The 27,906-nt window shown below is 41.6% G+C and overlaps 1 protein-coding gene across 1 annotated transcript in view; it reads right to left on the bottom strand.

Annotated features, from left to right (window-relative positions):
* mtss1lb (MTSS I-BAR domain containing 2b) overlaps nucleotides 1–27,906 on the bottom strand; it is an 87,636-nt gene that overhangs the window by 41,349 nt on the left and 18,381 nt on the right. The window contains exons 2-3 of the mRNA XM_069666161.1: nucleotides 24,404–24,465; nucleotides 23,426–23,499 (exon numbers count right to left, since the gene is read on the bottom strand). Coding sequence (XP_069522262.1) covers nucleotides 23,426–23,499; nucleotides 24,404–24,465 — 136 coding nt within the window. The remainder of the gene's footprint in view (nucleotides 1–23,425; nucleotides 23,500–24,403; nucleotides 24,466–27,906) is intronic.

Genomic DNA, 27,906 nt, shown 5'->3' with positions numbered 1-27,906 from the left:
CCCCTTATTTCCCTTTCCTGTCAATATAAGACGTGTACAATTTGATTTAACCTATAAATTCTCATCTTCCTCCTGGTAGCACAGAAATATTTTACATTCAAATCATAAGCTCTGCTGCTGTCCTTCAGAGACCATCCTCAGCAACCCATCACGCTGCAGAGTTTGACCCAGATGAGAGCCCGCTGTGATGAACCCGAACAATCGATGTTCTGGTCCAGTCTGCTTGATTTCCACGGTCAGTCAGTTCCCTCCCCGGTCACGCACGGCATTTTCAGATGTAAACAACAAACAAACAAAAAGAACAAAATGTATGTGTCATCTATTTTTATTCAGGGGGTGAAATAATCAAGTATGCTGTGTGGTGACCTACTGCTCTTACAAAATGCACATTTTACTGATCTCATTTCAGATTGGTTTCAGTCATGGCGAGGGAGAGGCCGAGCATGTGAGCTGGATGTCGTCTGATGTCTGGAATGACAGAAAAGTCAGCGAGTGACCTCCTGATCAGTCAGAACTAAAGTCGTTGGCCTTCTACTTTAAAGAAAACCTTTTATTTTGAAAAGAAATCCCATGAGTCATATGTTCAGTGATTCACAAAATTAAATGAAATTGAACCATGACATCTTATTAAAATGTGTGCTGCTCTGACCAGAGGTTTTTAGACACTTCCTGTTCTTAAGTCTAATAAGAGCTGAGTCATGACGCCTCATCATTCAGTGTACTGAAGCTTAAACTGTGTAATGATTGCAGCTTATTCAGCCCTGATTATCTACTATAAATGAGTTCTTAAATCACTTTATGCTAATGCACATTTCAAGCTTTTTCTTTATGTAATGTGTAATTAGGCACTTCTTAGTTTAACTCTCATTTTGATTTTGATTCGTATTTATGTTTGTTATTGGCTCACTATTTCTAAACAGATGAACTTGATTGATGGAGTTCTGGCAGCACAAGCTAAACTCATGGTTATATTCACTTTTTCCAACATTGATCACATCATTAGCTTATAGCCTCTGGGGAAACCGGTGAACGTGCCAGGCGGTAAGCGATAAACAACTTCCCGTCAAGACCTCCTTTTCCGCATGCTGTATTGTTACAGAAAGAGCGATGTGACATTACGGCGGATTATGTTCCACCTGCTTTTGCTCTTCTCACAGGCCGTTTTTCTTGCATACACCGCAGCCTGCTGATACGTGATTGGTCAATATTACTCAGACTATAAGTGTAGTTCAAACCGGAAATCCAGGTCCCTGCCTACAGATTCTACTATGACGTCTATTTACTATGTAGAATCTGTAAATACAAATGACATCACAACTGATTCAACCTGATGGACTTAATATGTTAACTGTTGTCAGAATTTACATTGTCAAAAATAATGAATTCAGCATAATACAGACCATTTAGACTTTGTGGGCTTAAATTAATCTTGTGAAATTTTGATCAACAGGAGGTAGAAACAATATTTATGAAGAGTTGTGTTATGCAAACTAACAAATTCTGCAATACGAATGTGTTATAATGTAAAATTGTCGTCTTTTACTGAGTGCAGTTAAACACACACTTTTAATCTGATTAATTTGCCAAAAAGATATTCTATATTTATTATCCATAAAATGTACCGTATCAAATCCTGTGTTGATTTTGTAATGAAAGAATAATGAACATTCTGTGAGAAGATATTGTTCATATAATCTGCTTTATGGGAGCAGAGAGAAGAAGGCTCATCGATTAGCAGAGATGCAGACTGATGGCCCCAGAGAGGATGGGAGAGCTGTATGTTAACATAAAAGAGGAATAAGAGCCAAAGTGCCTCTGTGTCAGATATAAATAAATCAAAGGTCACAGCCAGAAGCTTCAGCTCAAAGTAGTTGGAGACCATTGACTTTATGTGTGTATGAGCATTGTTTTTCAAGCTTTCGAGCCGTCTGCCAGTTCCATGTTTTTGTTTTCTAGCTTGCTCTTGCTCCAGCCCTTCCTCTGTCTCTCTGTAATACACACTGAATCCCGTCTAAGCTGACGGATGTGTTGCTGTTCTGTGAATAACCCATAAACATCAAAAAACAAGTGGGCCTTGAGTTCGACAATATGGGTGCGGCCTTCTAATGTTTAGAGTTAGTAGTGACCATATTTGGACGAAGGCTGAAGGGAAGAGAGGGGTTGGCAAACGCTAACTTATCAATGTAAAACAGCTAACCAGTCTACACTCAGCTCTAATTCATTAGCTGGCTAATGAACTGGTTAGATACATTGTTTTCTGCACAATGAGATTGTTTTTGTGGTGGTGGCTGACCAGAGTTTTTAATCTATTCAACCCAAAAGCACAAAGCGCTTGTGAAACATAGCAGGCTGGGTGCTTGGTTGCCCCTGGCTCATCCACATCTCCACAAGGTTACTTAAAAGAACTGGTCCTGTATTAACTAAAGCCTGCTGTCAACCCTGTTTCCTATGCACTGGCTGCCAAATATAACATTGTACGGCAAATGGTGAACAAGCTAACAAGCCAGGTATGATGAGAGCTGACTCCAGTACTTGCTAATCAGTGGTGACACCGCCAACCGAAAAACCTGTTGCACAGATTTCCTTGGAAACTTCTATTAAAGGTCCCAAAAAGGCACCATCAACCCCAACACGGCTGAGAGGTAAGGTTCAGTGACTGAATCAGTTGAGCAGGGAGCTAGCTGCTCCCACCTGTCAATCAATGCAAGCACACCCCCAATTATGCATAACTTTAACCCTTATATTATTTAAACAGGTGAGATATAATAATTTTACCCTGTAAAGTTGTCATGAGTGAGAAAATGAGCTCTAGGGACCAACTCTGTTTTTTGTACCAGGCTGTAAACATGTTTAATTCTGCTGTATGTAAGTTATGCTCTTTAATATGGGGTCTAATGGGGATTACTCACTTTTGGAGCCAGGCTCAAGTGGACACTCGAGGAGGTGCACTTTTTGGCAACTTCCACATTGGCTTCATTTTCTTAGCGTAGGTAGCGACATGGAATAACCACGCCAACAACTGGACAGCTCAAAGCGCTGACTTGAAAGTGTAGACGCCAAAAAGCTTTTCCTAATTGTTGTTTCTCGAGTACATCATAAATTACATCCACTTACTGCGTGACGTATCAACATCCTGCCCTGACATATGATCAGTTAAAGAATGTACCTACGTGATCTTAATGTGATTATTTTGTCATTTCCATCACTATTGGTGAGACAATCTGACATGCTGAAAATTCTGACGTGAATCAGCTTCAGATCCAGGATTACAGAGACCAGCAGGAAAACAACATTAACATCAGAGGAGCCCCACTGCCGGACAACTTCCTAACCTTGCCAAACACACATGCACAGATGTACACACAATCTACAAAGTCCAGCGCCTTGGACCCATTAAAGACGCAGGATACTGAAGAGCAGGGAGTGTGCTGGTGTAATGGTTCAGAGTGGAGTCAGCTGGGCCTGGGAAAGCATGCACATTCTCTGGCTTTGATTACAGAGGCTTTAAATCTCTTTTACACACATACACACAGAGAGACACACACGGATATACAAACTGAAGTACAGATACACAATCTTTCCCCAGAGAGCAGAGCAGGGCTGTACTACAGGCCTCCAGACAGGGCATATTTACAGAAAAATGGGGGGTTGTTGGCAGAGGACGGCTTCTGCTGCTAAAAATACACTGAAAGTGAAAACGGGCCGGCCAGTTTGTCATTACACAAGAAAGAGTGAGAGAATGTCAGAAAAGAGGGGAGGGGAAGAAAAAGACAAAAGTTAAGTTTGGAGAACGACTCAAAAGGCTCTCCTGAATCTGTGTTTACCCATTAGGAGAGAAATGTAAAGGCAAGTGGAGAAAGTGCAACATCTGCTTCTAGTCCAGTCTTACCTTACTTATGACCATGAACAAAAACCTTTGACTATACTGTGTTTGTAGAAAACTACCATTGTAAAGCCTTTTCCTCTCCCAGATGGAAATACGGTCTGTGTCTTTGCTGGTGATGCTGTGCAGTCAAAAGTCTTGGTGCTGCTATGTAGCCCCCAAACTCACATGTACAAGAGATGGATTAATGACAACGAGAAGATTAAAAGAAAATTGAAGAGACATTGAAGAAGCTCAAAGTGAAATGACCAATTGACCCTTCGCTAAGCCCCATCCCCCTTGGTTACTGTTGCTACGCCTTTCGCACCTGCATGTAAGCATTATGGTGTCTTGAACTATAACATTGAGAGATGTTCAAAGGGAAATAATAGTACATTTCTGAAAAAATAGTTCCCAAATATCAGAAAGAAGCAGACAGAAAGGACAACAACACGCATTTGAAAGCTACATCAGAACAGAATATAATTTGTCACTGAGGGTTGAGAATTAAGGAGGCTCATGTCCGACATCTCTTCTCTCGAGTCTTTGGCTCAGGAAAAGCTAAAAATATGACACCCCCCTCTAAACTTTGAGGAAATGTGCTGTCAGATTTGCAGATTCAATATGCACACTGTTACAGCATCTGAAACCTTGAAAGGCCTCCCATGCCTGATTACGGTTGGCCATTCAAGGGAGGGGCTTAGCGAAGGGTCAATTGTTTTCTGTTTTTTATCTGTTGTATGAGTTTATTAGCAAAGGAAAGAGTATAATTTTCTTTGCTAAATACCAACTAATTGTAGGTTAAAAGAAGTGTGAGCTTACAGTGTAATGGTTACTATAAATGGTAAATTAACTGCACTTATATAGCGCTTTTCTAGTTTTCAACCAACTACATGTCGCATTCATCTTTTCACACACTAGCTCTTTTTTACACTGCGGTTCTGCCTCAGCGCAGTCATGAAGCTCTGCCGTGACGCAGCCTTTGCCATTTTACATTGGACCAAGCAACCCCAGCATAAAGCCGCCCCAGTGTGTGTTTTCAAATAGCGTTCCAGCGTTGCGGAATCAAAATGTGCGCAAGGTGTAAACGAACAGCATGTGCTTCAAATACACACACACGCCGCTGTCTCGCCCTGCTGGCTCTGCTGTTTACACAGACGCCGTTTCACCTCTGTTACTTCCTCCGATGCCGGCTCAGAGGCAGAACTACTTCACCCCACCACTCCTACTCCGTATTTTACATAGAAGACTGAACATAACAGAGACGTAATAATCCCGCCCTGACCTGGCACTGTATAAGGGGCTACTGATGGCAGAGGCTTCCATGCAAAGTGCCAATTTACAATCAGGATCTAACCATTCACACACAATTACACACTGATGGGGAGCAAATTGGGAGTCAGTGTCTTGCCCAAGGACACTTTGTCAAGTAGACTGCAGCAGCCAGGGATCGAACCGCCAACCTTCTGATTAAAAGACAACCGACTGAGCCGTACAAAATTTAACAGATGCTATCAGTTATACTTTTGACTTGTCCAACTTTTAGTGCTTTTTGTTAACACTGTATAGACTGCACACATGCGGCTCTGTCAATCCATAGTATTCATTTAGGATGTTATTCTATGATGACAGTCTGTTGTCAGGATCACAGCTGTGGGCAAGCAGCCGCCCTACTGAGGTGTTCTTCAATAAGAAACTGAAGGGTACATGACCTTAGTAATGCACTTAAAAACATCCTGCCCTTTATCATGGAAAAGCAATCACACCGTCATGGTACAGTACATTAGTGTTTCAGATTCCCCTCACTCTAATCCAGAAACCTGACACTGAACCAGAATCAATGAGTTAGAAAATCAATTGAAAATACATTTGTGCACCTTCACAATCTCATATTGATCTCACATCTTTCCTCTCATCGATACAAACGATGGAGTTTGAATGTCAGTCTGAGGTCTAATGTCAGAATGTCTGAACTTCTACATCCAGAGCAGAAAATCGTGTCCATCGATGGTAATCTGAAGAATGCTGAACAGTAAACACTCCTGTTCAAACAGAGCTGCTGTTTGATGGTGGTGTAGGTGCTCGAGCTTCTGTTGAGTGGCTGATTTTCTGAGCTGTCTGCACTTCCTGACCTCTCCAGGCTCCATGACACATGATCTTAAAGAGCTCTCGCTGCCCCAGCTAATACTTACGTACATAGCCTCTGCATTATGTTCAAGTGAAAGCTTATCTCTGCAGCGCATTTTCGTCTCTCTGTTGGTATATACAAGTGTGTTTTCTCCAGGATCATGTGTTGAGATGGTCAGAGGGATATTTCCCAACGTGACCTGAACCAGTTTAAAATTGACCAAAAAAGAACAGAGGGTTAACACCGGAGACAAGTCATGAATTAAAATGTTCATGACTTGTTTAAAATGTTCAAATATTTGTCAAGTGAGTCCTGCGATCTGGTCCAAGCTCTTAAAATAACAAAAGCACTTTTGCCAGTAGGATGAGATCATTTGGCGTACTCTTATCTCCAAAAATGGTCTTAAAGAATAAACATGACTGTATTTGCATCTGATATGACATCCTTGTATGTTAACAGAGAAATAGTTTGAGATTTTGAACTAGCAGCTATAATTATGAAAGGTGTTGCCCAAGAAAATGAGAGCATCCTCTTGGTGGATCACAAAAATACCAGTTATGATCCATTGAATTCCTGAAAGCATGAGTTCTTGTCAGGCAACAATTTATTGAGCAGAACAACAAATCTCCCTGTGCAGGGAGGTCAGAGGTCAGAAAATCCACCCTGGAGGTTGTAAAGAATCGTAACTGTAAGGAATTTGAAATGTCTTAATTAAGAACACTTACACAGCCGATAATTGCCAGAATAATGGCTTTATATGAACTTAATGAAGCCACTGCAACCACAACCATTGGTTTGTGTTATAATAATCTGAAGCCTCAAGTTTAGGTCAAGGCCTTTATCATCATATGGAGCCAGACCATATTTGGGTAAAAGGCTGGATTCACCTTGTTTTTCTTTTTCCGGGTTGACAGGTTGCAGGTTACTAGTCAATTAAAATGAAGGAACGTCTTGAAGCAAACCCTGCTTTAAAGTGATAACCTTGAAGATTTTCATGTAAATAAATGTCTGTTAAGTGACTATCCATCGCCCAATGAGGTAACACAATGGTGATTGAGCCTATGGCCCACTGATGAAAGCCTTTGCATTTGCAGTATTACAGACTGGTTGTCTGTGGCGACTTTCACGTAAAAAATCACAAGCGGCGCCCAGTTAGTGACGCGTTTTCCATCAGCCAGCAGTGGTTGGTCTGCCAGAGAAGGTAGGCGGAGCTAAGCGGCTGCTTTTCCGGTCTCTGCAAGTGTTGCGTGTAAACAGTAATCTACTATGGCTGAACAAACAAAGAAATGATCGATGACTACAGATACAACTTCAAAAGAAAAAGAAACAAATTGGAAACTCAGATGAAGGCAAACAACCTAAAAAGGAAAGCGACCGTCAGTAAGGAAAATCAATGCTGTCTGTCTGGATACCTGGGAAGTGTGCTCCTGCAATTACCGTTTATTGTCATAGGTGCCGCCAAAGAGAACGAAACTGAGATCTTTGTGATTATAACTTTAACTTCTATTTTAATCTAAATAAGATAATTTACAAAATAGACACCATGCTGTACTGAAGAAGACTTGAAACTAGAGATTGAGACCATTAACCCTTTAGGAAAATGTTTACTGTGGTCATGAATCAAGAAGTAAGCTAGCTTTCTCATCTGGTGTCAAACAATCAGACTTCTTTTTGCAACGGGGAGAGTCGCCCCCTGCTGGCCATTATAAAGCAAGCAGCTTTGGGATCAATTTCGAGTCAAACAGGATACATCCACTTCTTAGGTAAAGTCTAGGGATCAGACTATTCCAAGAAGAACTGGATGGTTTGGGAGTTTTTGTGTTTCATAGACAACTATGATGAAGATTCAACAGTCAAGCCAACTAGTATTTTTTGACAGTCCCTCAAAGTGGAGGGCAAAGAGGAGAGAAACTATCTCACACACATTACACAAAGCCCTTTGGGATGACCGCTCGTCATGGCTTTCTCACACGTTAGTTTGCATGTAAAGCACATAAAGAGGCATGAAAACATGACTAACATACATGATCGCTCCCTGCGTGGAAAGGTGTTTGGAATTCAATGCACATTTGCTCCAATTACACACATGCAAAGCTCCCTACACACTGACTGAAACATACTGTAGCTTATGCCTCTGTGCATGTACAATGTGAACACACATTCTCACACAGTCCTAATAGCATTCACATGTTAACATGCACAACGGTTGCATGTGCAGATGGTATCCACTGTAACATGCAGCATGCCATCTGCATGGGGGCATCATACGAGGTGCTGCAGGGCAGGGAGGAGGTCTGTGCATCTGTGTCATGATAGCAGAAAGAGGATTACACACACATATGTTTGTGAATGGATATTAACCCTTATTGTAATTATATTGCATGTTTAATCTTACACTAATGCAGCCCTCTGTGTCTGATTTATATTAACAAGTGGATGGGAAGCCCTTTATGCAACTGATTACTGCAACAGCTACATAATGTAATACTTCATTGTTAATGCATTTTGGTATTGAATTAAAAATGCATTAAAATGTACGTAGTGTCTCAACAGAGCCGGCAAGAGCTGTGCTGTCAGACCACAGTTAGGTCTGACTGTGCTGAGTCACACACTGCAGTGGTCTAAATATAGCATTGTGGGTAATGTAGTCTGGGCATCATGTATGCTCTTCTGCCTCTCTGCGCACTCATGACCCCCACAGATGGAGATTTACAGAGAACCAGACTGCAGGACAGTTATCAGAACGACAGAACGATGGGTCTCGACTCCCACAAAACCACTCATTTGTACAGAGACATAGTTTACTTACACACATTCAGAAAAATCTGACAAATATCAAACAATCCCTGTCTAACTCACTCACACATGAATCCAGGAGGTGACACTTTAGTTTTAAGCAGACTGACTCACAGGAGCTCAGGTAGCTGTGGGAAACACTGATGCTGATGTCTCACAGAGTCTCTAACATAGCAGTGATTGAGACCGCCCAGATAACAGTGAGTTTTTTTAAACCCTTATTGATAGAAGAGAGACAGGAAATAATGGGACAAGAGAGTAGATGATGACATGCAGCAAAGGGCCAAGGTCGGTAGCCGAACCTGCAGCTGCAGCTGTTTAAGACAAAAAATAACCAGTATCTTAGCAGCTGTACATTAAATGTGCAGGTTTCTTGTGCACAGAATGAGGTTGTCAGAACACATAAATAAAGAGTGTCTATTAGAAATTGTGCATTTATATGTAGTGTGATAAAACATAACATCTTCATTTTTTAGCTCAAAATGACCTTGAGTTATTTTCCACACAAGGTCAACAGTAAACCTCAATGTCCAAAAATATTAGAATTAATAATGTACTATAAAAAAGTGTGTGTGTGGGGCCCCCCCAAAACATAACTCACTGACAGCTTTGTGTGTGTGTCTGTGTGTGTCTGTGTGTGCCACTGTTTCCATGGCAACGCACCCAGAGGCAAAGCCGCAGAGCAGAGAGGCTGGGATGAAGGGTAGAAAATAAGATGAATGGATCAAAAGGAAGTAAACACACAGCTACCTGTGCACGAACAGAAACGTGTGTGTACCAGGAAACACAAATGGAAACAGCAGAATTTGTCAAGTACGTTACCAACATAAAAGCACAGGAAGGAATATGTTGTCAAAAAAATTGTTAAAAATTAGGTGGGACGTAGGGGCAGCATGCAACTGTGACAACTGCATTCATGAAACACTCTTTTATCAAGCTGAAATTCCTGAAACATTTGTTTGTTCAACATTCCACATGTGAGTATTTTAGCCTTTCCTCACTAAAAATTGCAACTGAAAAGGTTTATTACGACCCATATTTAAATTCAGAGGTAGGCCTATAATTGTATGAACATGCAGGTGTGAAGATGTCTTCTACAGGAGGGGGCGCTTATTTAGAAAGTGCTGCAGTGGGTCATATTAGAGGGTAGGAACAAGCAGTGTACGTAGACTTATGAGTTGGAGGACTGGTTGGAGAACATTTTGCCTTTCTTCAGTTTCGTACCCTTGTAAAGTACAACACAATACTCATATTATAGACCAGTAAGCAGAGATAAAGCACAGGACAAACCCTGTGAATTAGCTTCTCACACTAGACTTCCCAAATTGTATCTCTCCATCCCACAAGGGTCTGATGCAACATGCACCAACAAACACACCCTGACTTACAACTACCCTGCAAACCTACAGAGTGAGTGATGCTCTGAGGAAGAACATTATATTTTCAGAGAAAGGGATGAGGTAAGGTGTGTGTTTGTGCTCATCGTGGAGTCAGATGTAGTCAATGGAGCAGTACAAGGGTTAGTGTGTGTGTGTGTGTGTGTGTGTGTGTGTGTGTGTGTACAGCTGAGCCAGCAACAGCCTAACCAGTCATCACGCCTGGCTGATGGCTGTTAATGCTGCGGATTAACACCTAACTCTCGCTAACTCTGTACACACACACGCACATGCGCGTGTGCACTCTAATGTACCTAGTTCTTCCGAAGTGCTTACCAATGATTAAACCCAAAAAACGTACTGAAAACACCAAATCAAAACTCCAAAATAACAGAACATTTAGAAAAAATGTCCTGTACTACCCACCAAAACACACACACACACACACACACATTCTCTCTTTTAGGTGCACACCACTCCTCCGTCCAGCCTCTTGTCTCATTGAGCAGGACTTGGCCTCAGAGCAGCAGGACTCTCTGAGCTCAGCTTCCCATGCTTACTGAGTGCGTGCACCGCATGTGTGTGTTAATGTGTGTGTGTGTGTGAGTGTGCAACAGAGCATGTCTTGTGTTGTTGACCTCTGGGACAATGCTGCACTGTGACATCAGGAAATGTCCTTAGAGAGCTGCCAGCGACGGAGAGAGGGATGGAGGAAAGGAGGAGGGCAGAGGAGCAGAGGGAATGATGGGAGAAACGTGTTGGGAAGTGAGAGGGAGCAGAGAGGAGCGAACAAGAGAGGAGGGAGGAGAGGAGCAGGGACTGGAGTGAGTGATGAGGGAAGAGGAAGAGTGTGTGAGAAACAGAGGAAGAGGGCGAGAGAAAGATCGGGGGGCTGTAGGGAGGGAAATAGATGCAGACTGTGGCTGTGGCTTAATTAAAGACAATAATGTTGTTTGTAGCCCTTCACAACATTAGGCCCCTCAGCCATGGCCTACTTACAGAGGGAGAGAGAGGCTGGGAAAGAAAAACAGAAAGAAAGACCAAAAGAAAAAGAGAAAATAGACAATACCCTCATATCTTTCTAAATACTTATGAGGCCAATTCAATGATCCTAAAGTCATCAACAGTGCTGCCTCAGTACACAACATGTTACAGTCACACCACATGACAAATTATGTTTAAGACTCATCAATGCACAATACCAGTTTATTACAACCTGCTCTTGTTGTTTCATCTTTGCTGTTTTTCTTTTTCGTTCTCTTTGGCGGCACCTATGGTGATAAACGGTAACTGCAGGAGCACACTTCCCAGATATCCAGACAGTGTTGCATGTGTGACGTCCACGGTTGGCTCCGGCTGTAACTCTTGATTTTCCTCGCTGACGGTCGCTTTCCTTTTTGACTGTTTGCCTTCATCTGAGCGTCCAATTTGTTTCTTTTTCTTTTGAAGTTGTATCTGTAGTCATCGATCTTTTCTTTGTTTGTTCAGCCATAGTAGATTACTGTTTAATCGCAACACTTGCAGAGACCGAAAAAGCAGCCGCTTAGCTCCGCCTACCCTCTCTGGCAGACCAACCACTGCTGGCTGATGGAAAACGCGTCACTAACTGGGCGCCGCTTGTGATTTTTTACGTGAAAGTCGCCACAGACACCCAGTCTGTAATACTGCAAATGCAAAGGCTTTCATCAGTGGGCCATAGGCTCAATCACCATTGTGTTACCTCAGTGGAAATCTTCGATATTATCACTTTAAATTTCTCTTTGGGCTGTCGTTAATATAAACCAGCATTTTACAGTATTTTGCCACATTTCTCAGAAAACTATTAATAATTGATACATCAATTAAATATAAAGAATCTGCACATCATTTTATCATGAAAATAATCATCATTTACATCACTATATTCGTTTTTTTTAATTTTCTCCTCAGCCAAACTCGACTGAAGGTGCATGAACACACTCAAATTACATCTGCTATACATAATAGCTGTAATAACTCTGCTCCACTGGATCTTTAAAGGAGACAAACTTGGTTAAAGGCAGATCTTTAAACTGTGATTTTAAGTCATAATGTGCTCAGAAAGGTTAAAGTAAGGTCAGTAGCAGGATAATCCTCGTGCTAACCCAGTTATGCATGGTACAGAACCTCAGTTCAGCCACTTTAGTTGCACGATCAGCCGCATCAGATCAAAGTATCTGCAGCTGACCGTGAACGCATGCTATCTGTGAAACGCAATTAAGCCATCTCTCTCAGATTTCTCCTCTCCTCTTGGCAACAACATGGCTATTTTTTCTCTGCCACCACTTCCATCTCTTTCTCACACACTCCTCTCCCTCTCTCTTTCTCCCCCTGTTGCCTGGCAACCACGCTCGTAAAAGTGATCCCTCTCTTCTGTGATTGGCTGAAGAGAAGGCAGATCCATGTCGGAGTCAGAGCAGGAAAAGGGGGAAACACACAGGCATCGCACACAGAAGGTTTAAACCAACAAACATCACACAACTCCATGTTATAAACAGTTTTCCTTTCGTATAAACGTCATGCGTGCTCTTCTATGCATGCAGCACTGCTCATTGTTCACATTGCATGTCGTCTCCACAGGCCGAACCATGCATGTGTGTATCTGCGTGTGTGTGGTCACAATCGCTTGGCATGCTCTGCACAGGGCCTCCATGTTTACACATACATGCCTGTGAGCTAATGTGCATGCAAGCCAGAATCGCATGTGTAGGGGTGACTGTGTGTGTGTGTGTGTGTGTGTGTGTGTGTGTGTGTGTGTGCGTGTGTGTGTGTGTAAAGGAGTATTGGAATTAACTAGCAGGTGATCATTGCAGGGGGGTGCCACGCTGCAAGCTGAATAAGGGAAACCACTCTTGCTGAGTTGCGTGCGTGTGTGTGTGTGTGTGTGTGTGTGTGTGTGTGTGTGTGTTTTGTATGTACAATGTGTGTGTAGCTGTATTAACTTAAGTGGCCTCACATCTGAGTGTTACCTCGCTTCCTCCCACACAGGGAGTCATCAGTGCAGCCAGCATGGGGTGCTCTGCCAGGCAGCCAGCTTGTTAATGAGGGAGTGCTGAATACTTTTATTATACTAAATGAACACACACACAAACACACAGACACACACACACACACACACACATATTTAGCAGACAAGCTTTGAAAAAACAGCAAACAAGCAGCAAACTTTCTATTGTCATTTTTTAGTGCCTTCTCTTTACCCTTTGTTTACTACTTTTTGTTTATTCTTCACTTGCAAAGTAAATATCCAAGCACTTTCTCTTTCCTATTTCTCTCTCTCACACACACAAACACACACACACACACACACACACACACACACACACATACATAACAACAAACAAATACACTCCTCTTTTGGCACTTAGCTCAGTAGCTAACTTAGTGGAGGAGTTCCATCACAGGTTATGAGTTTGAGGGAGTGAAAACAAATTAGCGTGCGAGAAGAAAAGGGCTTAGTTAGCTTAGATAGCTACGTTAGCTTATAATAATTGGTTGAAAAAATGCTGAATAAATAGTTGAAAGTGAGCTGAAGAAAGGCTAAACACTTTAGCTACAAGTTATCATTGAAAAGTTAGAAGTAAACAGTTCTAATAGTTAGCTAAAAATAATGGTTGAATAGATTAAACTGACACAAACTTTATCGTGTGTATCTTTCCTTTCTAACAACTAGTAACCATGAAATTATGTGTTTGGTTAGGATTGGTAAAACATCCTGGTTTTAAAGTATCCCGGTCTAACAAAGAAATAGTTTTTGAAGAGAGAAGACTGGAGGTTAGATGAAAATAATACCTCTCTCATACATTTCGGTAGATTTAGAATAAAGTTAGATCCAGCAAACAAACACACACACAAACAAAGACACATACTACTCTTAAGGCACTTAGCTCAGTAGCTAACTTCATGGAGTAGCTTAAATAATATGAGGGGAACAACAACAAATAATAGTGATTCATAGTTAGGCCTAGTTATAGTTATATCCACATTGAACAACACATGTTAAGAGTGAAAACGAATTAGTTTGTGAGCAGAGAAGCCTTAACTGTCAGCTTACAGTATTTGATAAAGTTTAAATAGTTAGCTTAATTATGGGAGAACTGTTTAAATAGTTTGCTATATATCGTTGGAAAGATACAGGTTAACAGTTGAAATAGTTAGCTAAAAGAAGGCTAATGGTTCATCCAAGGTCATCAAATACAAATGCCTTGTCATGGCCCTCGGGGTCTCATACAGCAAACTGTAGCATCTGTTTTTATTCCTTTCTGACACGTGGGAAACATAAAAACGCTGTGTTTGGTTATGATTAGGAAAAATATCCTAATGTGGTTTAGAATAATTTCTCAACTTTTTGACTTTTTAAAGGGACTAGAACCGGGGTCACCTGGGCCAAAGTCCTGTGTTGTCTGGTGCACAGATGGCAATATACCACCACCCCAATGGACTTCATCAGTCTTTGTACAGCAGTAGCTCTCATCAATATTTTTTTGGATATATATTGGAGGTATAGTTGAAAGCCTGGTATGTTTAATGCAGATGATAATGAGTACTTTATTAGTCTTTATTAGGTAGGTAGGTAGGTACTAGGTAGCAAAGTATTCTAAAAGTTATGATAAGTGGTTGCTTTGGCTAGTGATAAGTGGTTGCTTTTGGGTAGTTGATCAAAGAGCTGGTAGCTTCGAGTGATGGAAAATAATAAAGTACATATTTCCTCAACATCTAGCTTCTACAAGTATGTGGTGGTATTTCTATTAAAGCTGTGAGCTGATGTTTTGTGTCGGCCTGTGCTGCTCACTGTTCACCACAACAGTCCTGTGTCCATGTTCTGTCCTCATCACTTGTTAGACTCAATGACAGCACAGTCATGGAGCTCTCTGTCTGTTCATACAGTCATCACTCCTCTGTTGGGCTTAAACAATCCTCAGCTGTTGCTCTGAATTATTTCACCACCATTTAAAGACATTTACTATAATTTCTCCACACATAGCCACTGTGCCTCATATCAGAGGTTCCTTTTTTACAACAAATCAATGTGCTCTTCTTCTTTGTGTCCAGTTTTAAATGTGCTCTCTGTAGCAGATTTACACACCAGTAAACCTCACATTAAGATTCCTACCTTGGTGAAATGACTGTGAAGGCCCCAGAGCACGCTCAGGATCACTGGCAGCCTGCATGTCACACCAGTGGTATTATTAGTGGTCATGTTTCTCAAAATCAAGACCACATTTCTCATAAAGTTCATAGCTTCCTGCCCCCAGCTCCCGTCCTCTGGCTTCACAGAGGAACATGTTGGGAATGAGCTTCCCAGCCTCTTTTCTCCACTTTCTTTCATGTGCAGCTCAGATAAACCTTAGCTTTGTTTCTGCACACTTCTACTACAAAACAATCACACATGTTCTTTTTATGAACAGGCTGAGATCTTCTCATGAGGGTGTGATATAAAAAGCATCAAGACAGTTGGCATGTTTGGCATCATACGCCACAAAGCTATAAAGCTATAGAGCTCTGTGCTTTGTGCCTGATCGCATTCTTTGATTTGAGCTTTTCACATCCCAAAAAGTGCACGTTTCTCAAACGCTCTCAAGATTGGATAAATCTAAAAATGCAACGGCAAGCCAATCCGGTTGGACAGGAGAGATGTGAGATAGTTTGAGCATGTTTTATGGGTCTGCCCTACCTGAAGTTAGCAGATATCTCAAAGCAGACAAAAAATAACCAACAGCAACCAAAAATGAGTTTCTGGAGCTCCATACTCTCCAAGCAGAGCACAAAAGACAGACTTGGGAAAGCACCACTATTGTTTGGATTGCAAATTCGCTGTTTGCCCCATATGTAATTCGTCACGCAAGAAGCAGAGGCTGCTTACTGTTTACTTCCAGAAAATCGGCATGCTGTGTGAAAGCGCTCAGTGGACAGGGTATAAAGGCAAAGGCAGCATAATGAAGAGCCTTCTTTATGATGTGTTGTGGGATCTTTGAGTAAAAGGGCCAATGGACTGGATGTCATGTTTCTACAGCAGGTTTACAGTTCAATCACTGATTAGTGATCACATTGACATCTCACTGCATCTTGCTGGTAAGATTACTGAGCCACTATCAAACAATTATTTTATGCACGCATAGGCCATAACTTTAGCTGCAAACACAATAGTCTTTCCATCATTAAAAATACAGATAGAGTCAGTTTCAGCGTGTTAGAGATGAAACAAACCAGCTTACAGTGATCATGTCCTGATAAGTGTTATTTAAAAATGTGTTATAACAGGAGAAGTGACAGAAACAGCTAAAAGAGTGAGGCCTCGACATGTTTTTGGTGAATCGTAACTGTGATGTTCTTGTTCCTGTTGTCTGAGTACTCTTTGCACATTCTCTGATTAAGGCCTGTAAATATGCTTTTTGTAAATTTAAAATGTAACCGAACCTGCTTCAGAGAATAAACTCATCTTACTCCTTTAGAAGTCTAAAGGATGAAAGGGGTTGCATCGCCGCGTTTATGTGCAGCAGAGAATACATTCTGTGGTGTGTGTGTGTGTGTATTAATAAGATTTATGATATTCATTACGGAACCTTGTAATAAGATGCAGGCAGGCAGCCTGGCAATAAAACCAAGAGACATTCTGTACCATCAGATCATCATCCTCATCATTGCACACACACACACACACACACACACACACACACACACAGTGGCACTTTACTGCAGCTCCATGTGCCAACTGTGCATAGTGAGAGTCCTGGGAATGACCCTGGTTTAACTGCTGCTGCTGCTGCAGAGAGAGTGTGTGCAGAATGCAAACAGAGGGTGATGGAGTCACACAGACAGAGACAACATTAATATCATCAAGGGAGTAAAGAGAGGGGAGTTCATAAATAAAACTGTAAAAATAGAAAACCAGGTGATCAACTGTTTTTCTCCAACATTACAGAACTCAAAGGGACAAAGTAGAGTCCTTTATAGAGCATGTATGATGATAGTGAACAGATGCAAAACTGTCCTACACCTTACTCTACGTTCCAAGATCAGACGTTTCACGTGTTTACTAAAACCTTTGCTTCAGACATTTATTTTCCAAAACAGCACCTGAAGATGAAGACACACCACTAAAACCTCTGAGCATTGGCTGTTAATGGTCCTGACATAACTTTAAATATTAAAGGTGTCAATATCAAGCTGAGAGCGCACTGTGTTTGTTCAAATGTTCAATGTTTTGAGATTCAGAAAGTCATATTCAGTTTCAAACCTGAGGCGACATGCAGACTGTGAAGTCAAAGCTTTGAGATTAATTCATATCACGTATTCTACAAATAACAAACCTAATGGATGTTTTCTTTTGGACGCTGATGTTTAACTTCATGTAAATGTACAGTACATACAACCACAGATGAGGTTTTACTTCTTACCAGAAAATTGCCCAAACATACTGATTTTCAGAAGTACCTGCCTAAACATCTTGAATAATTAAATCATTTAGAATAATTTTACTGTTAAACTCAACAACTACACATTCTTTTTTGTTTGCCTTTATTGTATAGGACAGCTGAACAGAGACATGACATGTGGGGAGGAGAGAGCGGGGGATGATATGCACCAAATATTCAGCAGACCGCGAGTCGAGCCTGCGATCAGTGCGTGGTGGACTGTATCCTCTCTACCAACTGAGCTAAACCAAGCGCACCAACAACTACAAATGCTTGATCAAAAATAAATAAGTTAGCCTGGCTACACAAATGAAAAAATGTCAGATCAGATGAGTTGATCACAATTAAGTCTTCTTTTTGAGGGAGGCTCAGACAAATAGGAATAAAAAGTCGTTCACTGCTGATCAAATTATCAAGGTTGGGGGGAAATAATTCCAATGGCACAAATTCATCAGATGCACAAAATGACCAACAAACTTAAACCAAAGCTTTAATATGTATTTTCATTATTAATATTTTATACAGTATTAATAATAAAAAGAGCAACTGAACAGAGAGGCAGAACAGAGTTTGTGGCCAAGCTAACAGCTTGAAACTAGAGAGGGAACAGAGACTGAATTGGAATCTCTCTCTCTGTCTTTCTTTAATCAGCTTTTTAAACAGCTTTTTTAGCAGACAATTTTTACACTTTTTTCAGCCAAGAGGAAAAAAGGAAAAGTGTCAAGAAATCCTTCATGTTTCAAAAGGTTAAAATTAAGGACAGAATGTCTAGACTGGACATCTGTGCCTGAGTGTGTGAGTCTCCTCACTGATACTGAAGCAGTGATGAAGAGGAGGAGCTGTTAAACTGTGCCCAATGGACAGATTATTAAACATGGGAACACACACACACACACACACGCAGCGGTTCACCCGGGGGAAAGTGGCTGTTTGGGCCATATGAGGAGAGTACAGCGCACGTCTGAAAGTGCACTCAAACTCACCTCTCACCAGGGGATTCACAAACACTTGCACATTTCCTCCTGCTGGATTTCACCTACTTGCTGAATCTCTCTTTCTCACACACACACACACACACACATACACCATCACACACACGAGAAACACTGTTTGTCACCTTCTTAACTGCCTCCTTTAATTTCATCAGCTTCAGAGGAAAACTGAATGTACTACGTGCCAATACATCAGGGACCCGACAGAAAACAAGGCCTGGCTGTGATCCAGCAGGAAAAACACTTAAGTCCTGCTTTAGAGTTAATTTTTAATAAACCAACACGCATGCTTATGTCCCCACTCTGTATGTTCCTCTGAAACTATCCAGGAATTATCTTCTGAAAGTTGAAGGGGTTTATACTTCCGAACTTCTGTATAACATATTCTTTCATCCATCCATTCAATATCCTCATCTGACCTCTGGGAAAACCTTTACAAAGGCAAATATGTTAGTTGTACTAAGGTTGAAAATGCTATTGTTGTTGTCATTTGACCTTTTGGAGGTGATACAGGAGACAACGCACACTTTAGAGACAGAAGGTACAAACCATTTTATTCATCATCATCTTTGTCATTGACAATCTTTGGTACCAAGTATCATCATCATAGTTGATTGTGTTAGCATGCTAGCATGTACTAATAAGCACTAAGTAGAGCTGAGGCTGCTAGGAAAGTCATCAGTTTCTCAGGTAATTAGCCTTAAAAATATATTTTAAGCAAATAAAACTGGACCTGCTGATATACCTGAAGTCTTGTGAGAAATTATCCTGAGGGCGACGTTTATTGAAATACAAAATTTGCTTGCAAAACATCTGATAGTTGTTGGTAAATTTTACTCAAAATCACAAATGCCAACTGCAGGGATCGGGCAATTGGGATTCATCCTCTGGGGACCATGAGCTGTATGTTTGAACCATTAACAAGAAGAAATGGTCGTAGCCTTTTGGTTTCAATAGTAAAGTCAATGGTAAGTGCTTCAAACCTGAACTCTTTCTAATGGCCAGCAGCAGAAGACTGCGCTAGTTGCAAAAATAAGTCAGCTTGTATGAAACCAGATGAGAAAATGAGCATTAGTTCTGATGTATCACCTCAGTATGTATTTTGTTATGAGTTTATGGTCTCAATCAAGTCTTCTTCATTACAGCATCATGTACATTTAGTAAATTAAAGTGCTAATCTCAAAGAGTGGTTCTCTTTGGTGGAACTTATGGCGATAAACGGTTTTGCAGGAGCACTTTTCCCAGATATCCAGACAGTGTTGCATGTGTGACGTCCACGGTTGGCTCCGGTTGTAACTCTTGATTTTCCTCGCTGACGGTCGCTTTCCTTTTCAGACTGTTTGCCTTTATCTGAGCTTCCAATTTGTTTCTTTTTCTTTGGATTTTCACTTATTTTTGAAGTTGTATCTGTAGTCATTGATCTTTTCTTTGTTTGTTCAGCCATAGTAGATTACTGTTTACTCGCAACACTTGCAGAGACCGGAAAAGGAGCCGCTTAGCTCCGCCTACCCTCTCTGGCAGACCAACCACTGCTGGCTGATGGAAAACGCGTCACTAACTGGGCGCCGCTTGTGATTTTTTCTGCTAAAGTCGCCACAGACACCCAGTCTGTAATACTGCAAATGCAAAGGCTTTTATCAGTGGGCCATAGGCTCAATCACCATTGTGTTACCTCAATCGGCGATAGATAGTGACTTAACAGACATTTATTGTAATGAAAATCTTTAACTTTAAGGTCCCATTTATACCTAAATAGATGATAAAGCAGTGAATGTTTTAGGGCGTGGCTGTGACAAATTGCTACCAGTACAATCTGTCAAGCGAGATAAAGAATAAAGAATAGTAGTGATTCATGAGTCCAAATAAAATCACTTCTGGCTCAAGAAATCCAAGATGGCTGCATTAAAATGCTGTCCACATTTCATTCAATATTTCCATCCGTACAAAAGTGATGGACAAACCAAATGCTAGCGTAGTCATTAGAGAGGAATTACAGAGAATCGAGAATACATAGACTCGGTGTGTTCAACCTAATTCAACATCACTGTTGGTTATACATGGAGTTTGGATTGTAAAAATCTGCCCTCTCTGACTACGACAAATGTCCCAACATATAATTCTCAGAAAGCCTTTTTTTTTTCATTTTCACTCAGCTGATTAAAACAAAAAATATGGTTCACACGCAAGCATACAGAGAGTGCAGGCTCATAAATGGGAGCGTCAGTACAAAAGCAGAGCGCAGGATCATCAGTACCCTTTGGGCTTGATTCACACACACACACACACACACACACACACACACACACACACACACACACACACGCTGTAATAAGTAGCACATTGATATAGCGAATGGCAGGAAGACAGAGAGCATCATTATTGGTGCCGTCTTCTGCCTCCATCCATTTAACAAATCTATTAGAGAACATCACACAGTGAGAGAGAGCCGTGCATTGTGCAGCAACGTGACAAATGGACTCAAGCAGGAGTGACTCATCAGTACAGAAAGTACAAAGAGCCTCTGATGCACACGCGGCATCTTCGTGCCAGCATCATTGATGTTATATTTCTGCCTGTGTGTGTGTGTGTGTGTGTGTGTGTGTGGCAGGGGTAGCTTCATGTGTAATGAGCTGACAGAGCTCGGTGATTTCCTGTCTGGCCTGTAAAAGTACCACGAGTCTCTTCCTGTATCCTCCTCTGTAAGATCCCACCTGGGGCCGAGAACACACACACACACACACCAGCATCACACACACCGTCTGGCATCTGCATCTAATAAGTCACAACAGGAGGAGAGATTCCCTGTGTTACAGCCTCAGTCATCTCTCTGGTCTCCCTGCTTCCCGCGCAGTGCTCAGCTGGCCTTCAGTGGGCGGCGAGCGTTAGTCTGACCTTCTCAGCTCTCAGCCCACACACATTAGACTAGAGCCGGGCTTTAAGCCTACACATAGAATATCAAGAGTGTGAAACCAAACACATGAAATACTGTACAACCCATTGACCAAAATTCTTTCTGCAGCGTGTTCTCACTACCAAATCATCAAATACAGCAGCTTGTTCATTGGCCCTATGTTTGAAGACATGATGCTGTAGGTCCCCCTCTTGCATCATCACATCAGGTAAAACAGCATAAAAAAGGCTAAAGTAGCTAAGGGGGGCGGCTGGGGGCAATAAATGAGGCAAACAAACAGGCCGAGGCCAAAGTTGTATTCTTGTGTGAAAGGACTTCAATTAAATTGTTAATCTTTTATGTAATGTGCATATGGTTATGTTAATTTAACATTTTAAGTTATGTAATGTACGTTACATTACGTAATCTCGAAGATTAAATAACCCTGAATAACATTGATAGGTGCACCTGCAGTTTACGGAGATTTCCTTAAAGTAATAATCTTAAAGATTTTCATGTAAATAAATGTCTGTTAAGTCACTATCTATCGCCCAATGAGGTAACACAGTGGTGAATGAGCCTATGGCCCACTGATGAAAGCCTTTGCATTTACAGTATTACAGACTGGGTGTCTGTGGCAGCTTTAGCAGAAAAAATCACAAGCGGCGCCCAGTTAGTGACACATTTTCCATCAGCCAGCAGTAGTTGGTCTGCCAGAGAGGGTAGGCGGAGCTAAGCGGCTGCTTTTCCGGTCTCTGCAAGTGTTGCGAGTAAACAGTAATCTACTATGGCTGAACAAACAAAGAAAAGATCGATGACTACAGATACAACTTCAAAAATAAGTGAAAATCCAAAGAAAAAGAAACAAACTGGACGCTCAGATGAAGGCAAACAGTCTAAAAAGGAAAGCGACCGTCAGCCAGGAAAATCAAGAGTTACAACGGGAGCCAACCGTGGACGTCACACATGCGACACTGTCTGGATATCTGGGAAGAGTGCTCCTGCAATTACCATTTATCACCACAGGTGCTGCCAAAGAGAACGAAACTGAGATTTTCAAGATTAGCACTGTAAACCCAATCCCTAAACTCTATAAACACAAACCAAGTAGTCTCTTGTGCCTAAATAACACCCAACTGTCCCCTTTGACAATGTTAACCAAGTGATTATAACAGTTGAACAAATATGATCTATCTACAATCTATGTTGTCTTTATATTATCCCTAATTTGAACACTTAATTTTGAAAGTCTAACCAACTGTTTCCTTTTAATTAGTGCTGAATTAAAGGGTTTACTTTGAAAGTCTAACTTTGCTTATTAATTATTACTAACTTTAACAGTTTATTTTGAAAGTCTCTGTGCATTGCATTTTATTCCTGCTAACTTGACAGCAGAGCCCCTAAAGCACAAAATGACTCTAAGGTTACCTACATTTTCATATTTTGAAGCATACAGCCACTGACGAAGCTGTATTTGAATAGTGAGGACTTAAAAGATGTTAAACTCATGATTTGTTATGCCTCACACATTGCCACATAGCATGAACACACAGCAGCTTCCACCCATAAACACTGCTATCAGCCTCCAAATACCTTTGTGTTTGCAACACACGAAAATGCGAAGATGATCTACTGCATTAGGAAGTCTAACAACATACCTCCTGCTACAGAAACACCTTGTACTGACCTCTTCAGGATACTTGCATAATGTTTGTGTCAGTAAACAGTGAAGTGCAACTGCTTTGAAGTTTGGTACAAAGTGTATCTTCAGGCTGCTGGAAACACTTTCATCAGTCAGAGGAGAGTTTAGTCGACTGCTTGATGATATCTCAACCACATTCCTAACAGTGCTGACGGGAGGCCACTTCACAAGAGCAATACCAATGAGCACAGCTGTTTATATTTCTGAGATCACATACACACACTACACACACACATATTATCCTACCTCTGGTGTTGGTGGCCATGTCTGCCACCTTCTGAAAGGCATCCAGAAAGGCCACAGCAGCCAGCACAGTGGTTCTACAGGGACAGAAAAAAAGCACTTTAGATATATGTGCTGTGGTTAGGCTTTGTTAAGTGAGCACTTTCTCTGGCCTGATTTGCATGTTAAGTTGTCAGGTTTTGCAGTGGTTATGTAGTGATGGCATTGTTGATTTGATCAGTGAATTTGGAAAAAGTAAATTGGACCAAATGGTACGTTGCTGCATCTAGCTGATGTAAGTGTTATCCACCCCTACATGCTTTCAGCTGCAGGGAAAACAGTTACAGAAACAATATTTTGTCTAGAAGTGTCATTTTTTCCAAATAGTTTTCTGTAAAATGTATTGAAATTAAATGCAGGCATACATGAAAGCACACACGCCTGAACTTTCAGAGATTTCAAGATTTTAAGATAAATGGCTCCACATCAGCGGTTAAATCGGCGGCCATATACAGAGGCTATAGTCCTCGATGTGGCCGCCCCGGGTTCAACTCCCGCCCTTGGCCCTTTGCTGCATGTCATACCCACTCTCTTTTCCGCCGCTATCCACTGTCCACTCACTAAAATTAAAGGCATAAAAAAGCCAAAAAATATATATACGTATAAAAAAGATTGTTTCAGATTAAAAAACAAACAAACAAATTACTGCATTTACATGAAGTCAAAGGTGGCTTTAATGTTTTTTACATTCTGTCAAAACTAACATATTTTGCAAAACACTGCCAATGCCTAAATTCCCGTTAGTTTAATGAATATAAAAGAGAATCTTTCATCTTATTTTTCAGCATCATCATAGACTGTTTTTTTATAGTATTCTTTCTTTCAATGTAGCATAAAATATTATCTGGTTATTTTTTCACATTATTCAAAAAGTGTTACACTATGGAAAGACTATTTCTATTTTTATTGTTTTTATTTTATTGTGCTGTTAAAGAAACTTACCGGAGCTGTGAATGCAGCTTGGTGGCCTTGGCGCTGAAGTCCTCCCACACAGGATAGGAGCACTGGCAACACACAGACAACAACACTCATTAATATATTATATTCATTAACATATTCATCAGTAGAAAAAACATATAAAAGGGGCGAGCACTCGGACTAGCCCAGGCGGTAATTAGTTTGATGGAAGTAGGCCCAAAGCTTGACATAGCTTAGTCTTGAATGGGAGTGACATGTATCTGCGGCCTGATACTGATGCTGTTCGGTACCTGTCAAAAGCTCATAATACTGATTGGTGGACCTGCAGTTTACAGATACCCCTTTCCCACCGAAATTAGCGCGTTGATGTGGGTTTTTGAGACCCAGAAGGACCTGCTTAGAGATGCCAATTGTCTCCTTTCCAATTGCCAGTGAAGTATACTCCTGTCGGTCTCTTTTCAGCTTGAATTTGTAGCTGAGATGACGAGGAGTCGCAGAAGTTACCGATGGAGCATAGCATGGCACCGGAAAGGGGGCGCAGATTAGCGTGTCGACATGGCTTTTGTGTTCCCATCAATGCCGATCGGAGCTGAGGCGATAATTACCCGGGTCTACTGCAGAGTCATTTGACCCGGGTCTGAATGCAGATTGTAGCCTTTCCCACTAAGCAAAAAAGCTTTGTTTTCTGACCAGTGGGAAAGCGACTAGATTCCACCCTCTCTATGGCCAGGCTGTTGACCTCCAGTGTGGGGTTGGTACACTGTCCATGACAGATATCAATGAGGAGCTGCCCTTCAGTGAGAGTTTCATGTATGTTATTTGCAGGTTTGAGCCTCTGCAGTTACATGATACAAGGGTATAACTGGACATTAATCTGGACCACTTGGTTTAAACCACTTGGTTTCTTCCAGTCAGAAATAAAAGACCCAGTGAATCAAGAATGAATTGACGACCCTTTGGAGCAGCTTTGTCTAATAAGGTGTTAAAGGAGCTCCACAAAGACCATTCTCACATAAGCTTTGGGCTTCTCAAGGTGCGTGTAAGCACAGTGCAGCAGTATCAGGACAGCATCATCAACCCCCTTTTGTTGCTTATATTTGACCTGGAGTTGGTCAGTGTGCATGTTAACCTCTCTCTGTAACTGGGGGAAGAACATGCCTCTCAAAGGCAAGCATCTAAACAGGCCTATTTTGGGGGGCTAATGGGCAGAATTATCGTCTTCTTCACACTATAACAGCTTTTTACAGCAAATAATCTCTTTTTTCTCCTCTGTATCTCTTTACCTTTATCAACCTCTGTCAGCTCCTTCTACAAAAGCACACACACCCCATACATCCCAGTGTACCCTACATTTCCCTTTTACCCCCCTCTGTCAACCTCTTCTATTATCCCCAAAAACAGCAGCCGCCCTCCTCTCCTCCTTATGCAGCTATCTCTATCTATCAAAACACACACACTCACACACACTGTACATACAGAGCACTTGACAGCCCCTGGCATCAGGCAGCATCAAAGGTTTGACTGGAGCAGCCAGGAACACAATTCAGATGTGTGTCTCTAATGGATGCTGCTCCCCCATCCTCCCAACCTGCCTCCCCTTCAGACTGACTGCTCTATCACACACGCGCACACACACACACACAGCCCCAGCACACATCACATTACACTTGATCCAGGTTAACCTATAACCCTGTTAAATGCATGGAAATTGAGTGTATGGGGGCGGGTGGATGTTTTCTATCAGTATGAGGTCCAATTATTCTTAACAGGAACAGAAAAGTTGATATGAAACCATCAATACTCAAACATCATCAATAAGGAAACAGAGAGTAGATAAAAAGGAGGCTGTAGAAAGGAAATGTGTGTGTGTGTATATGTGTGTCTAAGTGTGTGTGTGTGCTTGGGGGGTGGGGCATCCTGTCGTGATGTCAGACTGGCACAGACAGTGAGGGCTGTACTCTCTTTGATCTGGCCTGTTTGATGTGGTTTAATTTGGTCTGAAATCACAGTTCCATTTCCCCTTGGTACGGAAAGCTACCCCCTCCACCGTGCACCACACACACACACACACACACACACACACACACACAACCCTCACCCGGCTCCCTCCCGTTGCAGGCTGTTTGAAGTGCCCCATGGAGCTTAAGTAGTGTGGATTGGAGATAACGCAAAGTGACGCCCTCATCCTTGGCACACACACACACACGCACACACATGCACACACACACACTCACACAAACCAGCATCTCATTAGCATATTTCAGACATTTCAATCCAGTAGCAGATGCTGGTGGCAAGTGACCAAGTAAAGTATGTGTTCCTCAACATGCAGGTCATACCCCACACACACACTCACACTGTGTTAGCATGCTGCTGTGAGGGATCATAAGTATCCAGGACACGGAGGATTACCTGAAACATGTTTTAACTTTGACCAAACTAAGTGAGTCACCTGCCACCTGCCTTTGATGTGAGGTAGATGAAATGCAGCACAACTCTGAAGGTGTATCTGGTTAAAATATACAGTATTAATACAGCAGGGTGTACTGCACTTATATATATGTACATATTAAATGTATTCCTGTACTAGCATTACACTTGTGTTATTTCTCCCACTCAGTAAAATATTCTCTGGAAACACACAGAGAGCTGACGTGAAAACACAAGCTCTGTTTCTGGTCCAGAAGGACCTAAGTTAAAGTCAAAACAACATTTGTAACTAAATATCTAGCAGTGTTGTAATGTTGTAATGGTAAGTACTGTAGACGAGTATGTTTGGTAAATTTGAGACATACTTGTCTGTCTCACATCTACTAACCAAACATGCTGTCATTGAGAGATTACATCCAGATACAGATCCGGAAATGGCATCGTGACATTAGCTCTCTATAGAAAGACACTAACCGGATTTGGCTGTTTAATACAAAGATGAACTATCACTCCCTTTTTCTTCAGTTCAGCACCACACCTAAGTCCTACATTAGCCTGCATGACCCTCAAGTTTGACCTGTAAGACACACAATGCACACGCTCACATGATGGAGGAGTCGGAACGTCATGGTGGCTGAGGGGCAAATACATCAGTGTGTGAGAGACACAGAGCAGGAGACAGTGAGTGTGTGAAAAAACGTTAGGATTGTGTACAATTACATCACCACTTCCTGTGTCACTGAAAACCTCAGCAGGGTGTGCATGATTGCCTTTTACCACACAGACCCACAGATACATAGAGCCAGACACACAACTAGTTTAATCCCTGTGTAAACACAGTCAAAACAGACCCTAGCTTTCTTCCCTCACTTTAAGCCCTCAGTGCATTGTATCGCCCAATTACAAAACATTTCTGTCTTCTATTTAGGAGCTAAAATAAGGGAAGATCACAGCTCTGACAATTAACCTTGATACTTCACCTTTCCTTCTTCCTTTACATCCTCCCTTCCTTCCTTTATTGCAGTCTGAGTCAGGAGCCTCACTGAAAGTGTTGCTGTAATGCTGCTGCCTCCCATTCATGTTCACTAAGGAACAGC

This window comes from Semicossyphus pulcher, unplaced genomic scaffold (assembly GCF_022749685.1).
Source record: "Semicossyphus pulcher isolate SPU_LCO1_2020_fin unplaced genomic scaffold, fSemPul1.0.p SCAF_1, whole genome shotgun sequence".
In the NCBI taxonomy this organism is placed as follows: Eukaryota; Metazoa; Chordata; class Actinopteri; order Labriformes; family Labridae; genus Semicossyphus; species Semicossyphus pulcher.
The sequence above is the reverse complement of the archived record's forward strand: the minus strand, read 5'-3'. Positions and strand labels throughout refer to the sequence as shown.